This window comes from Tauraco erythrolophus, chromosome 12, assembly GCF_009769465.1.
Source record: "Tauraco erythrolophus isolate bTauEry1 chromosome 12, bTauEry1.pri, whole genome shotgun sequence".
Classification (NCBI taxonomy): domain Eukaryota; kingdom Metazoa; phylum Chordata; class Aves; order Musophagiformes; family Musophagidae; genus Tauraco; species Tauraco erythrolophus.
Genome location: NC_141476.1, coordinates 11,716,404 through 11,732,076, shown reverse-complemented (window position 1 = coordinate 11,732,076; position 15,673 = coordinate 11,716,404). Strand labels below are relative to the sequence as shown.

General features: G+C 44.9%; 1 protein-coding gene across 1 annotated transcript; it reads right to left on the bottom strand.

The window, feature by feature from the left end:
• Positions 1-1,246: 1,246 nt before the first annotated feature.
• On the bottom strand, positions 1,247-11,959 carry ZXDC (ZXD family zinc finger C). The gene is given in 11 exon segments (XM_009990222.2): positions 1,247-1,343; positions 2,391-2,492; positions 3,819-3,991; positions 5,802-5,886; positions 6,619-7,304; positions 7,781-7,951; positions 8,891-9,021; positions 9,129-9,207; positions 10,182-10,334; positions 10,874-11,773; positions 11,776-11,959. Coding segments are annotated over 11 exon segments (2,751 nt in total). The 3' UTR covers positions 1,247-1,256.
• Between the last annotated feature and the right edge of the window lie 3,714 nt (positions 11,960-15,673).

Genomic DNA, 15,673 nt, shown 5'->3' with positions numbered 1-15,673 from the left:
AACCAGTACATACACCCTTTATCAAACTCCTGTACATAATTTTATAGGCATTCAGTACATCACCATAAAAAACATTTAAATTACTACCTTAATATGTAACCAAAGGCGTGGTTTTTTTCCTATACAACTCTATACTTATTTAGGTGTCTGCAATCCAGATAAGTACAGCACATACAACCTCTCCCCTCCCCCCCTGCCCCCAAGAGAAACTGCCGTTTTTCAGTGGGGCAAATCTTCCTCGGTAACAGTTTTTTCCCCCTCATAAAATACTCTGACAATTGCATGTTCTGTAAACCACCCGGAAGCTCCACGTGCATGTGACACACTGGGATATCAATAAAGAACAAGTGTTAACAGTGTTCAATTGAAAAAAAAAATAAAAAATATAGTGGCCTGTTTACAGGTAACTTGGCAGCAGTTTATAGATGAGAGAAAATCAAGGTGCTTAAACTTACGTGACGGTCAACATTCCTCCCAAAAAAGGGAACGTGAAGACAAAATGAACCTCTCTCAGATGCTGTTGGACTCTTAGCTAATCACTTACAGTGAGTACAGTTCTATTGCAGTTTTCAAGTTTTGCTGGAAGAATTCAGCAAAGTATTTGGGACACAGGAGCAAGGAAAGGGAGAAACTCAACATGAGCTACAAACTGATTCACAGCTAAGTTAACATTTAGAATCTAGCTTTCTAAAACAAAGATTTTAGAGCATCTCATTGTCATGGCATAGGACATTAATTTTGTTACATGTGACTCCTTTTTTCCCGTCTTCTGTCAGAACACAGGGGCCGAAACAATTATTTTTGTGTGTGTGAAAAACACTTGCAAATTTTAGCTCTTAATTCCTCGATGCCACTGGCTCCAGCAGGAGACCAACAGAAGGAAAGTTTTAACTGTCTTAGGCAGGATTATAAATTTGTACTTGTTAGCTGTAGAATACTTGCTTTCCTGTGAAAACAGTAAATATTACCTCAGTTTGAAGTTTAATACAGTACTTCTCCCTGAAACAACACTGTACAGCAGTCTGCCTCAGTCCCTCCAAGCACAAGGCAGACAGGGTATCTTACACAGGCACATCAAGTGAGATTTACACTTTTAAAGAAAATCTTTCAGCTGCAATTGTCCTTAGCAAAGAGTGCAACCATAATCCCGTACTCCTGATTTCCATATTTTCCTTGAAAAAAGACCCACACAGTTATCTCACTCTGTCAAGACATGATTGCCCAATTTGTTTTCAAGTAGCTGTTCTTAACACCGGTCATTCCAGATCCTGTAGGTTTATTGTGCTTCCAGTGAACTGAGAGTTGTCAGAACCTGCATCATCTTCAGTGGAATTGTGTGGTTCCTGTTAAAGCAAACAGACAGCATGAAGAGTTCAGTGCTTCCACCTCTAGGAGCCTTTAGCTTATGAGGAAGATTACCTTGACATTCATCCAAGACCAGAGAAACGCTTTGGATGGATTAGAGGAAACCCAAAGCTTTCCTACTTTGGGGACCCGCTCAATCAGTGCCACTCCAGTTTTTCTTTGGAATGCTCCAGATGAGCATTACTAATGGGGATAAATTTAAAATCATTGACTATTTGGTTTTCCTCTACTAATTTTCTACCATGGCCAATGATCCTAATACTTCTAGGTTTATCGTAGTAAGGTGCTCCTCTCAAATACAAAAGATGTATTTTCTACCCAGGGGAAGCACACTTGGTAAGAATAATGGCATTGCAGAGTTGATCAAAATCAAAGCCCCACATGGTCAAGTAGAAAACGCGATTTATGTACATGCTAATAATCCATTGCTGCTTGGTTCTCAGCTGCTCCTACACACTAACATGCAGTTTACCAGAATAGCAGATAACTAAACATTTATGCAAGAAGCTATATGAAGCTTTCTGCATTCAAACAATGTGGACATTCAGTAGTCAACAAAGGCAAGTAGTGAAACCAAAGACTGTAGAAGCGAGCAGACTTTTTAATCTGCCATTCCAATATAGACATTGCTCTGAAATCGAGGCTAAAGATTTTATTTCCCACTTCCCATCCTTCCTGTAGCCTGTTACGTATCAATGCTGATCCTCTTTCTTGGTCCGCTTAGTATCTGCGGGACGGGATCAAGAAAACAAGGATGGGGCACTTCAGTAATAAATGAGTAATGTTTAGTTATTCATTACTCAGTAACCAAGGAAGAAAAACAGCCACCTATGACGTATCAAAGGCTGGTAACATACACAGGATAAATCTTGCAGTGCAGCTCTCCATTTACTACTTCTTGTAAGTGAAATTAAACCCCCAATGGAAAACAAGGTATTTTCATTAGGTAGAACACCAGTGTTGACAGTAAACTGTCTTCGCTTTCAAGCTCGGCAATAAAATCCAGCTGCTCTGACATGCTGTACCTGAAGTATGTGAACAGGTAAATCCACTGTAAGCTGAGAATGCGACGAGGAGGACTGAGAGCTCAGTTGAAAGGGCAAATCTCCCTCTCCCGGGGAATCATCCTGTAAATGCAGAAACACGACGCAATTACAAGACCCCCAAACATCTCAGCACAATATAGCAAATATCACAGCCTCGTAATCTTGAAAATTCTGATAAAGCTACCGCATTGTACTAGTAAAGCCTAGATCCACAAAGATATGTGGAAAGTTAACTGCCATCTAAATCTGAACCTAGCTCAGCGTACAACCTGTTATCCTATCATAATCAATGCGGAAAACCAGCAAGATCTAAAAAGGAAAGAAGGAACGGTCCATCTTCCAACAAACATAACACTCAAACATGCGACAAGTTTCATCATGTTGTGTTGACACTTAACAAAAGTAACAAATGTTTACACCCATCAGAAAACTAGACAGAGGGAGAACTCTGCCCATAGCTTCCTCCATATTATATGTTGTTAGGAATAAAGTGGAATGAACTTATCCTCTCTCTGGATAACTATACAGATATGCACCTGGCCAAAAATGTATTATCCACTAATTACTGTACAAAATACAATACAGAACTGTATTACTCAACTAATCAGCCCACATGGATTACTAAGCATTTTTAGAAAAAAAGTCTTAAGCTTTATTTCAACACTTTAGAGAAATAAAAGTTTAGGCTGAAACTTCCTTTTGCAGGAATATTTTCACGTCAGTCTCATTTACCTTGTAAATGAGAGAGAGGTGGAGTAATGCAAGAATTTGCATGGGTGTCAACAAACTAAAAAACTGGAGTAAAAAGTCATACTGCCGTGCATTCCCTAAGGTAATGCAGGCTAATAATCCCTTCCTTTTGGAAGAACAATTACTCCATGCTTTGGGACAGTTGTGTAGCATCTGTTGCGCTGCTCTCATAACTGCCTGTCCAAACTGGGAAAATCCTAAGCCTTTGAAGGATCACAACTCTCACATGCAAAACAGAAGTTTACTAAAAGTCTTACTTCCATCACAGCGTTTCCCACATCAAGTGTATCCAGCCTAAAGCCTAAGAAGCTGAGAAGATGTTCTCTACAGTTACAGTGCCCATATGTTCCAGGGTGGACTGAGTATTAGTACTAAACCAAATAACGACATCTTACCCATTTCCACAATGCATCTGTTTGGGCCCCCAGCAGTTGTATGACTGAATCAGCTCTGTTTTCAGGCATTTCTACACCTCTGTAAAGCCAGTTTCATATGAACTTCCCAGGAAAGTGCTTCTTGTGGGCAAAAGCCCTAATGGACATGGTACATACTGCAGATCTCAAGATCCCATCTAGGAGCAGTAGTACCTGAGTTCACAGATAATCACATTTTTCCACAAACGAGAAGATGAGCACATTTTTCCTCCTCAGCTCTTACCTGAAGAAGTTGAATTTGCACATACTGGGCTCCAGTGGTAGGGTCCCTTATTGTCAGCCCTCCGTTTGGCAGAACTATGTTGCCACCCAGTCGACTGCCAGGAGTGGATGATGAGAAGTTGGTAGGGCTTACTTTACCACCTTTGCTTTTTCTCTGACCAGAGCCAGATGCTCCTGAAAGAGGGAAATTGTCATATTTAGATGGTCAGAAGCAATTTGTCAAAGTTTCCTGCTAGTATTCTTTCAATTTTATGTAGTTATTTATACTACACAGCAAATGCCTGGAACAGTGCAATATAATTAAGCATCTGATAACTACTAAAAGGCCAGACTGCAATCAGCTGATGAACTCCAACTGCTGACTGAGGATCTTCTTACATGAATACCACTAAAACCACATCACTAACTGATAAGCTTAGGGCTCACCCCTGCGGTAGCACAGAAATATCAGCATATTTGTGGAGTTATAGAAAAGAAATAGGAAGTAGAATTGCATTTTCTATTTTTAATTTTGCAACTCATTTCCTGAGAAGCCATGTAAATCCTTTTTCCAAGCTGTAAAAAGAGCATAGTGACACTCATCTATTTCCAGAATGATTCCAAGGATTTTTAGGTACAACAGGCTACAGAAGTACAACAATTACAACCTTAAGCATTTTTCACTTTAAAACAAGACGAAACAGCTGCTTGTATCACAAGCTGAAAACCAAAAAGCTAATAAAAATAAATGTAAAGATACAATCCTGTCAGCTGTTTCAGCATTCAGGTTTTTTGTGGTGTTTTGTTTTTTAAATCTCAAGTAAATAAAAGGCTTGGATAACTTCTTTTTAAACATTGAACTTCCCTTTACAGTGTTCATTCAACCTAGTTAAACCAATTAGAAATACAAGACTCTTCAGACCACTTTGAGAAGCAGGTAGTAGCATTAAGGCAACAGCTGGTGGAAAACGGACTACTGGGAGTCTTGAGCAGAACAGAAAAAGGAATTTTCTGAGGTCATTTTAGAAAACATGCAGATTAAGTGCAATCACCTTTTTAAACTAAAGTCCAAAAGACATGTTTGATGACACAAGCACACTTAGAACTAGCTTCATGCAGTTATCCTTCCGTGTGATGATTCACTGAACCAGCCAGAACTTATGCACGTATGCCTCTTACAAATACAGAAACATGACAGTGCTCAATTCACAACTAGTCTCTCAACTCACCTTAAATATTATCACCTTCATTTTCAGAGGTGGAAGGTATTAAGACAGCAAAGAAGAACTAAACTATGTATCTGTGTATCTACCATGTTTCACCCCAGCCCCAAGGGTAGACACATGCAAATGCTTGAGCTCAAACAAGTCTGGTAGCCATGGTCCATTTTTGCTCTGACAAAGAAACAGTGTGTAATTCACACCAGAGAGCTCCGAGTCAAACCACAGTTTAAGAGAAAGGCGATACATTTGAAATCATGACCTAAACCTCACCCTGCACAAGAACTCTCTAGATGGCTAAAATCTAAGAGGGAGGTTCAAGTATTTCTAGATAACTAAGAAATAAATTCCTTAACTGCAGTTAAAGAATACACACTAAATGAAACATAAAAGCAAAACAAATCCAGCTGATGTTTTCATTATCTGTACTGAGTAAAAGAGAACCCACTAGGTAAGACTAAAAGCATAAACAACAGAAAGCAAAGTGACCTTGAATTTTCTTTGGTTTAGTAAGAAAATAAAAAGCAGATGAAGAGATGGAGAGATAGTGTCTGGTTAACAATCATGAAACATATGGTGCGGATTTCTTCGTAAACTTACTGTGAATTTGATTTTCCCCAGAATGTGATTATCCTGACTAACAGATGGTACACCACATGCACAATTATTTTAACTAGCAATAAACTAAATATTTAAGTATGCACGCAGATACCTGCTCTCATTTAACCACCAAAACGCCTAAATAATTCTATTTGGTAAACTTGACAAAATTAATGGCTTCTCACCTGTGCTGCTCCCATTCCCTTTTTGTTTTCTTTTCTTGGCTAGCTGAATGGCCCTGTAGTCTGTTCTTGCAGACCCACTGCTCTCCTATTAAAAAAAAAAATAAAGCCAAGAAATGTAAAGTTTTTTGGATGCAAGAACAAACCAAGACAATGAACACAGACCAATGAGCTCTCAGTTGCACTTATCTTTTACACTGCAAACACTGAATTCGAGTTTCCCATGCTCATCTGATTAGAGTTTCAATAAATTCCCTGTACGTACTTAATATATGAAGTTCAACACAAAAGGAAGGTGGCTCCGCATTTATAAGTGTTCAGATTTTAACAGTGTAAACATTTACTTTGTAATGTAAATAAACAGTTAAGTCTGCAGTAACATAGTAGAGCAGAAAGGGAAGAGTACTTAAAACAGGAATGAAGATCCAGAGGAAAATGTTTGTTGCTCTCCCAGCCCAAATCTCTCCCTGGAATGAAATGTACAAGACATACCACATGTTCTTGGGTATTCTTGTAAATTCCATTTCATCCTCAGACAGACAGCCACTTATTTTTTTAATGCTTTACTTTGGAAGGTTCTCCCTTAACTCTGCCCACCAGAATTCTAGTATTTTTCAAGAGAACTTATCACCCCACTGAATCTACTTCCGACAACACACTATTCAACACAACGTTCCACATCCTTCATCAAAAAAAGCCAAAACACATGATCTGCAAAATCTGAGAGAAAGGTCCCCCTACAAGGCACAGGTAGCAATGGACATCCCCAAAGTCAGGATGTCTGTCATCTAGGGGTAAAATGAATGTAGCTACTGCATACCAAAAACGAGCTGCCAGTCACGGTGCCAAGATCCATTTCTTTCTGTGCGCTGTAGCTCCCTGGAGGGTTGGAGAAGACAAACTGCGTGACCACTCTGCTACCCTCTTGTTGACCAACAACGTCCGAGCTAGGAAGCAAATTCCGTTCAACTTTAGATGGTGTTAGTAACTCAGGCACGTTGGCACCACCGAGGCTACTAGAAGGAGTCAAAGTGGCCGTGTCGATTGTTAAATTACTGCTGGATGTCAAACCGTGCACATCTTGGCTGGAGTTCCTCACCGACAGAGATGCCAGAGAACCCAAGGCTTCCGCATTGACAGTCTGTACATCATCCAAATTTAAAGTGCTTTGCTGTAGAACTGTCGCACCAGTCCCCAGCAAGAGAGAACTGTCCAGGCTCTGCGGCATATCGCTGCTAGCCACCAGTATCAAGGGATCAACTGCCTGGCTTAAAGAATTGTTACTGACAGGCAGGTTTCCTCCGAGCGTTGAGCCCACTGAAGCAACGTCGATCGTGACAATTCCCGAGTTCACTAGCGCCATGTCTGTTGCAATTCCAGAATTGTTACTAGACACGTTGGAGAAGAGGGATACGAGGTCTATATTGCTGAGATCGCTCTGTCCCGGACTAGTGAGTTCACTGCTGGGTGTGAGGGAGCTGGTTGCTTCGAGCTGAGTTAGGAGATCTGGAAGAGAAGGGTTTAGTTATAAGACAGACAACGGGGAAGAAAAATATGTGTGATCAAAGGAAGAAGCTTAAAACTACATTCTCAGCCTACCAGAACACTTCCCAAGACTTGCCAAAAGACAACACCAGGGCAGTCCAGACTAAGTTAAGTTGTGGAGGAGTGGAAAAAGGAGTGCAAAAAGAAGTGCTTTTAGTCCTTGCTCATATTTCACAGATGGCATGAAGAGGGACAAGCTCTACTTCATTCAAAAAATCTGCAATTTCTCACAGCTTCATACAGGTCAAGCTCAAATCTCACTTTCTGACACTCCGTTACAGGTCTCATTGAAAATTGTAAGGGAGGAAAACCAGCTCCAGTGTCGCTGAAGATTCTACTGTTCATATCGATGGGGCTCAGATTCCAACATCAGTAAACACATTTTCCTTAATAAAGATTTAATTTTCCCATTGCACAGTCTGAAACAAATACTTTACCTGGGCTGAAGTTATGCTGTTTGACCATGTGCGTCTTCATACTGTGTTTGGAAGTGAACAATTTATTACAGCTCGAAACAGGGCAACGAGTCTTTAACGAGTCCACGTCCTGAAGATGTTTTTTTGAGTGAATGTACAGACTACTTCGCGCTGAAAATTTTGCACAACAGCCTGCAAGAAGATATACAAGGCTTTAAAGTTTCATCTAATTTCAATCTGATGTTCATGTTTAGTATCTTAACAGATCAGAGTAGCTCTGCAAAATTCTATTTGCTATTTTGCAGCACCTGTGCACGCAATCAGAGGAATCAGAAGCAAGCCAGAAACAACATTTCCTCGCTTTACATCAAGGACATCTCAGAGTGTAGGGTTGTGCAACAACCTGTTTCTGACAACAAGAAGCTCTTGAATCATTCAGTGTAACGCACAGTCTTTCCCTGTTATGGCATCTTAAATGTAAACTCTTCATGACAACTGCTAGCAAACCATTAAAAGGAGAAACAACCACCAAATAGAGCTGCTTTACTTTATGAAGCAGAATATTCCAGATCAGACTCAAACCTTCATTCTTGGAGTCCTACTGAAGTGATGGAGGTAGTGCTAAGAAATCCACAGAGCATCAGCGAGGCTCCCGCAAGACCACAAGAAATACTACTCACACAGCCATCCACCATGCCAACAGCAGAGACTACTGCAGTGCAGCCACTGAACACTCGAGATGACATGTCACAACAGCAAAATGTGGCCTTCAACACATTGGACAGGACCACTTTTCATTACTTCTGATGAATCACGTGAAAAAGCTCAGCTACAGAAACTGAATATCAGAAGTAGGGTTTTCCAGAATAAAGTAGCCCCATTCACCATAAAAAGAAAAAAAAAAAGTCAAGCTAGAGCGTGAACCAATGTTTTCTCCACAATCTGTAAATCTGAGAATGATCACTCATTCAGTTAGTGTGTTCTGTTTAGTTCTACCTTTTCAAACACAGTTGGAAGATCCACTCTAAATTGCTCCAGTCCTTAACAAGCTCACATTGGGGAAAAGGCACACAATCTTTAGGCAATACACACACTAATTACCAGTTAACACATACAAGAGTGGAACAATACCTTCTACTGGACACTCAAATGGTTTTGTACCAAGGTGAGTTATACTGTGGCCTTTCAAGTGTTCTGCTCTTGTGAAGGACTTCCCACAGCCTTCTACTGGGCACATAAATCTCCTGTCATCTTCGTGTTTCCTACAAGGGAAGGAAATCGCCATTGGAATGATTAAATCCACTGCTGCTTAAATACTGGAATTAAAACAAACACATAAACAGCAAGTGACTGGACCAGAAAAGGCTACCTTTTATGTCTCAGCAGCTTGGACATACTGGTGAAAGACCAGCCACATCCTTCAAAGTCGCAGATAAAAGGCCTTTCACCTTAAGCAAAGAAAGGCTGCATTAATAATCCAATACAGAAATACACACTGCTACAAGAAAATCTCAAGAGCTGCTTAAATTGAATTAATTTAAGATAAGAAGACTCAACAGCCTCTCCTGCAGTTCACTGTGGAGTACTGTGATGCCCCTTCCTGCTCATACAATGTCTTCTTTAACTCAAGGCCATCGTGTATTTCCCTACGCATCAGGGAACACAGGCAATTATCAATCTATTCTACACTAATTTGAGCTATCTTGAAGGTGTTTCAATAACTAATAACAGCATTACTCAAAACAGAAACACAGCTGAAAAGTTTTTTGCTGTTTTCATGACCTGCGATTATATGTTGATCGCAATATAGTGAGGTATGTGAGTTAGTTTTCATCGCGTCTATGACCTGTCACTTAACAAGAGAGACACTTAAAAAAAAAACCCACAAAAAAAACCCAACCCCACACTATAAAGTCACGAAACCCGGAAAACAGAGGACAGTACAGAGTACACATAATTGTCTTTAAAACATTAAAAGGCTGCATTTCAGTTTAGCAGTGGTCCTTGCAAGTCAGGAGTGCCTGCTTGAGTGGGAACTTTTCTTCTTGCTGTTCCAAACCTTGGTACATGTTTCACATGTTCTTAAGAGTTTTTTAGCTGTTTGTTTTGACCAAGATTAGAATTTATACAATGTTTTGACTGTCTATGAACTTGGGAATAGAGCTGGGATAATTTTTCTGAACAGAGTTCACATGCCAAAAGCCACAGCTTTGCATGTCCATAGCTACTTTATATCTGGCAAGTTCATTCAGCAGACTCTTACCCCCTAGAAAGCCAAGAAACAAAACGTTTTCACTGACTCCAAATAACTCATGTCACCCTTTCTCCCTTCATGACTTCAGTTTTTCCAGCAAACTGAAGTCCGCTCTCCACATATCACCTTCCATGTACTTCCCCAGGTACCAGTCACCCTCATGAATACCTGTGTGACTCCTCATGTGGATTTTCAGTCGGCAGGCTTTGTCATACTGCTTGTTGCAGCCAGGGAAAGAACAGGAAAACTGCTCTTGCTCTCTGAAGTGGGCTCGATTATGGGAGAATAACGCACTCACTGTGATAAACGTTCTTTCACAGCCTGGGGAGAGGAGGGAAACAGCACATCAGTTCGATACAAAATGGAATCAGGAAAACTGCGTTCTTTTCTCCCTCCCAGCTTTCAGTGAGGGAGAAAATTTAGTTTACAGGATCCTGGCACATGGTAAAAAAAACACACAGTGCAATCCTAAACGACGTTACCCCCAGGAATTACAATTATTTAGCCAAGGTGGGCAGCCAAAACACGTACAGCCCAGTTTAAGGCACACCACTGAAGATTCGTGCTGTGACTCAGTGCGTTCCACTACACCAGCACAAAGCCACGCGTAAACTGACCAGCGAAGGAGCAGCACCCTCCAGCTCCCGAATTTTCCCTCTTGATAACTGAAGGGGCCTGGAGCGAGGGCCCGCCTCGGGACTCGGGGGGAAGAACCGAAGGAGAAGGAAGGGCAGAGGGGCGGAAAAGCGAGCTGAGCCGCGGCACGGACTCCGGGAAGGGACCCCATCCTCACCGGGGCGACCTGGTTTTGGGAAGGGGAGGGAAGGGAAGCAAGCCCCAGAGACCCGGCAGCGGCTTACCGGGGAACTCGCAGCGGTAGGGCCGCTCGGGCTCCAGGTGGCTGCGGCGGCGGTGGGCGGCGAGGCGGGCGGCGCTGGGGAAGCGCTGCCCGCACGCCTCGCACTTGTGCGCCGCCTCCTGCTCGTGGGCGCGGCTGTGGGCCCGCAGGTTGTAGACGGTGGTGAAGCGCTTGGTGCAGCCCGGCGCCGCGCAGGCGAACGGCCGCAGCTTGTCGTGCGAGTGCAGGTGCCGCCGCAGCTTGTAGGCCGTGGCGAAGGACCAGGCGCAGCCCGGCACCGGGCAGCCGAAGGGCCGCGCCGCCGCCCCCCCCGCCGCCCCCCGGCCGTCCTCCCCGCCGCCGCCGTGCGCCGAGAGGCGGTGCAGCCGCAGCTGCTGCTTGCGGGGGAAGGCCTCGCCGCAGCGCGGCTCCGGGCAGGGGAAGGCCGGCGGCGAGCGCGGCCGCGGCCCGCCCGGCGGCTCGGCGGGGCTGGCGGCGGCGGGCGGCGGCGGCGGGGCGGGCGGCGGCGGAGCGGCGCCCGCGGCCTGCTCGGCGCCGGGCCCCAGCGTCAGGACGCCATTCTCGATGCGCACCACCAGGCTCTGGTTGTTGATAGTGATGGTCCCCGAGAAGGAGCCGTCCTCCGCCCCGCCGCCATCATCGCCGCCGGCGGGGGGCGGCGGCGGCGGCGGGGGAGGCGGCGGCGGCGGGGCCGAGGCGGAGGCCTCCTCCGGCGGCTCGGCGGACGGCGGGCCGGGCTGGGCGCGCCCCGCTTCACCGCCGGCCTCGGCCGCGCCGCGCACCACGTTGAAGACGAGCAGGAGCCCGTCGTTGTCGGGCGCGGGCCCCGCCGGCGGCGCGCACGGGCTGGGTGCCGGGCTGGCGCCGGGCTCCGGCTTCTCCTCCACCAGCAGCACCGGAAGCTCACGTAGAGGCCCGACGCGGCGGTGCTAGCGGCGGAGGAGGAGGAGGCGGCGGCGGCCGCTGGCTCCCAGTCGGGCGGCGGCGGCGGGCAACGCGGGGCGGCGGGCGGCGCGGCCGGGCCGCCATGTTGGGCGCCGGGCCGGGCCCGGGCCGCCTCCGCGGCGGGCAGCCCCTGCGTTTCCATCTTGGGGGTCCCTGTAGCAGCGGCTGAAACCGGAGCCGCGGGGCGGGGCCGGCGCGGGCCAGCGAGGAAACCCGGAGCGCGGCGCTGCGGAGCGGGCGCGGCGCGGGAGGCGCCGGGAAAACCCGGAGCGCGGAGTTCGGGACGGGGCGGAGCGGGGCTCGGGCAGCGTGGGGTGCACTGGCGGGCGGGGGCTGGCCCCGGGGCTCCGCTTCCTTCGGGGAAGGCTGCCCTGGTGGGTATCGTACACCAGCGAGCTGCTGCACAGCAGCTTGTACCTTTAATTCCACACGATAGCCAGAGTGGCGTAGTAGGAATTTAAGTGTTGAGGGATTATTCCGGAATCTATCCCTGTTAATAGCAAGGAAGAAGCTATGCCGGAGCAGAGCAATCCCAAGCCTGCAGCCACATTCGGAGAGTTGCAATAGGTAAATACTTTAGCAAAATACCCTGTGCACCTTCAGCAGAAATATGAAAATAGCGTTATGAGCCAGCCTGGAGCAACACAGATTTCCTGTTCGAGGCATGGCCGTGCCCCTCCGTCACCCGGGACAGTCAGACTCCCAGAAGAAGTGGACCTGGGTGAAGGACGGCAATGAGGAGTGCTGCGGTGCTGTGCAGAGGGAACACACTGCAAAGGAGGGAGGGGAAAAAGGACAAACGGAGAAGAAAAATTGAGGGTAGGAAAAAGTGTCGCAAATGACATGCTGATTCCGAGGTCAGTTGAACCTAGGCAAAAAGCACCTACAAATTCAGCTAATGCATAAAACATTGGATTTTTTCAGCTGCGTTCTAGTGCTCCAATACTTAATGAAAAGGGAAAATTATCTTGTGTTTGCCATAGAAATGACACGAGCTCCCTCCTGCAGTGGGACCGACGAGCAGTCCCAGCAGATGGTGCTGTGATCCTTCCATTGGGCAAATTATTTCTCCTTTCCACTAAGCAATTTTGCATGACATCTCCTACAGCAAGGATGTGAGATGGCTGGCCAGGCACTCTCACCTCCAGGGGAGGTAGTGCTTCTTGTCGTAGAGCTGTAGGTATGCCCAGACCCCCACTGTGCACCTTCACAGCCACCTGTGCAGAGTCTGAAGTCCCTGGGTGCTTCAGCTCAGCCTCCTCTGAAAGCCCGTTTACCCCAGTGCTCCACCAGGTGTAGGTCCTTCATGTTCTTGGCTGCCCCTAGCCATCCTGATCTCCCTATGGAGGTCTTTGCAGTACCTTCCTTCATGTTCCTAGGTAAAGAAAGGTCTACTCAGGAGTTTATTCCTTAATACATAGGTGCATCCCTGGTTGAAGGATGTCAAACCTGAAGGATAAAAGAAAAAAAAACCCATCAAGCCACAAATCCCTTATGTTTGCCAGATCCTGGAGAGATTCAACAAGACCCTAACTAGGAGAGCTAACAGCTCTCTCATGTCACAAGCTTTATACCTTTAAAAATTACTGTAGTTACGGACATATGGGTGTCCTGCATGTATTATCCTTTGTCACCAAGCTCTTGCCTCTATCTGCAACCAGGCACAAGCTTTTCAGGACAAGCGTCTGCATTTGTTACATGCTTGAGAGATGCAGATTTAAATATATACAGGTAACTATATATACTACATAGTTAAAATAAACAACAGTGAATAGTCATAAATATGACCAACTGCTCATCAGTTCACTGCCTTTCTGTAACCTATTTTGCCTTACTTGTGCTACCTCATTAATACAGACTTTATAGTCTGAACTTCAACTAGTAGCTCTTGTATAGCGCTCATACATTCAGGTTCTATGTCTCCCTACAGGTAGTCCAGAGTTATAAGCTCCCAGGGACTTAAGTGGCATTGAGCACAGGTATACTTGCAAGGTTATGTCCTCTGGTCAATAAAGCTACAAGGAGGGTAAGAAGGTTCCTTTTTTTTTTTTTGTCTGGGATGGGAAGGTGAGCATGCTGGCAGATACTCTGGTAATAAACAATACGAAGGTAAAGAATTCAAAATAAATATTTCTTGAACATTTTGTCTTTGGTGGATTTTTAATGAATCTATAATTCTACATTCCTTAGTCCAGAAAAGCCAGTGTATTTTCTGGCAGTTCCTCATGACAAAACAGTACCCCAGCGCTTTTGGGCTGTGAAGATTAGAGTGGTTTTGTACAATACCAAGACACTGACTTTGGACCCAGTCCTGTGTGGTTATTAATAATAGGTAATGCATAACATATGTCAAAGCAAAGGCTGTCAAATCTGGCTGACAACTACTCACATCTCAATCGTATAACTTGGCAACATGGGCAGTTTTTTCCATAATATAAAGCAATTCCAATCAACTGCAGATTGCACTTCACAGAAGGTTCAGTTACAAGCAGATGCTAGACTCTCACTATTCATCTGGAGACACATACAGTACGTGAACAGAGTAAAGAACTCATTTGTGATTCAAAATAAATGGTTTCCTTTACTTGACACCAGAGGCAATACAGAGTTGCAGGGTGTGCTCACCAGACAAGTACCACAGGGTCTAACAGTTGTATGGTTCCTTGAGTCCCCACAGTCCTGAGAACTGCAGCTCATCACACCTCATCTGCAGCAGCCAACAGACATTTATGTGTGCAAGCCCGTTCCCTTCCAAGGGGTAACGGATATAGTGCCAAGGAGACTGAGTGACAGGCCAGAGCAAGCCCAGTACCCTTTGCACACTGGGGCAGGGATCGCTGACGCTCCGTGTTCATGTCTGAATGAGGCCCATATGCAGGAGTCATGCCTAGCATGTGCCATGATAGCCAAGAATTATTTTTCTACACACACACTTATATATAGATGTGTATGTAAAATATGTTTCTGTAAATACATATATGGATGTATCTGACAATATGTATGTGTATAGGGGCTTCAAAGTAAGTCTCAATTTTTTGTTCAGCAGCACAGCTGATTAGAACAAAATACTTCAGTGAGTTACTGTTAACACAAATATAACAGCCAGTTCAGGTGCAAAACGTGCATTCTTTCGGTTGCATTAGGCACAGTGGGTTCTAACTCTTCTTGGGAATAAGAAGGGAGACTAAAAACACCTTTCTATCTCTATTTTACTTTATAATCAACTTTTATATGAAGGAAGGCCACACTGTCGTGGTTTTGGTGCTTTACTTTGTTTCACATCAGTTGTGTTTAATTTCAGAAGGAAAGTCTACACAATCATTTTGTTAGAATGCTTTACTAATTGCACCACTGACATCCAAATGGGCAAGTAACCCACGTCTTTTCACTAAAAAACAGGAGTCGGCACTAAGGATCTAGATTTTCTGCAGGTTTCCATCCATTTAGAAGCTGCTCAAGTGCAATGGGCTTCCACAAAGAACAAACTCAACGTTGCGAGGCAGCAAAGCGCACACAACATCAGATTCAGCAGAATGGCACCATCTCAGACTGATGCAGAATTTGGCTCACACTAATGTATCACAAGTTGTTCCGTGTTTTCCTGGCCTTGCTGTAAGATGTTTGGAAATGATCTAGTACTTAGTGCCCTCAGGCTTTTCCACCCACTTACCTGGCACTACATTCTGTTCTCACTTGTGAAAATCTTGAGTGAAAATTTCAGGGAAAAACACATGCACACTAGCTGCGCTTAACCAGTTACAGTTTATCTGTCACTTTCTACTGCAGTCACCAAACGCTTTTACGGCAATATAGAAAAGCTTGATCTAGCACATGTGATACCAGTACAGCTTCCACC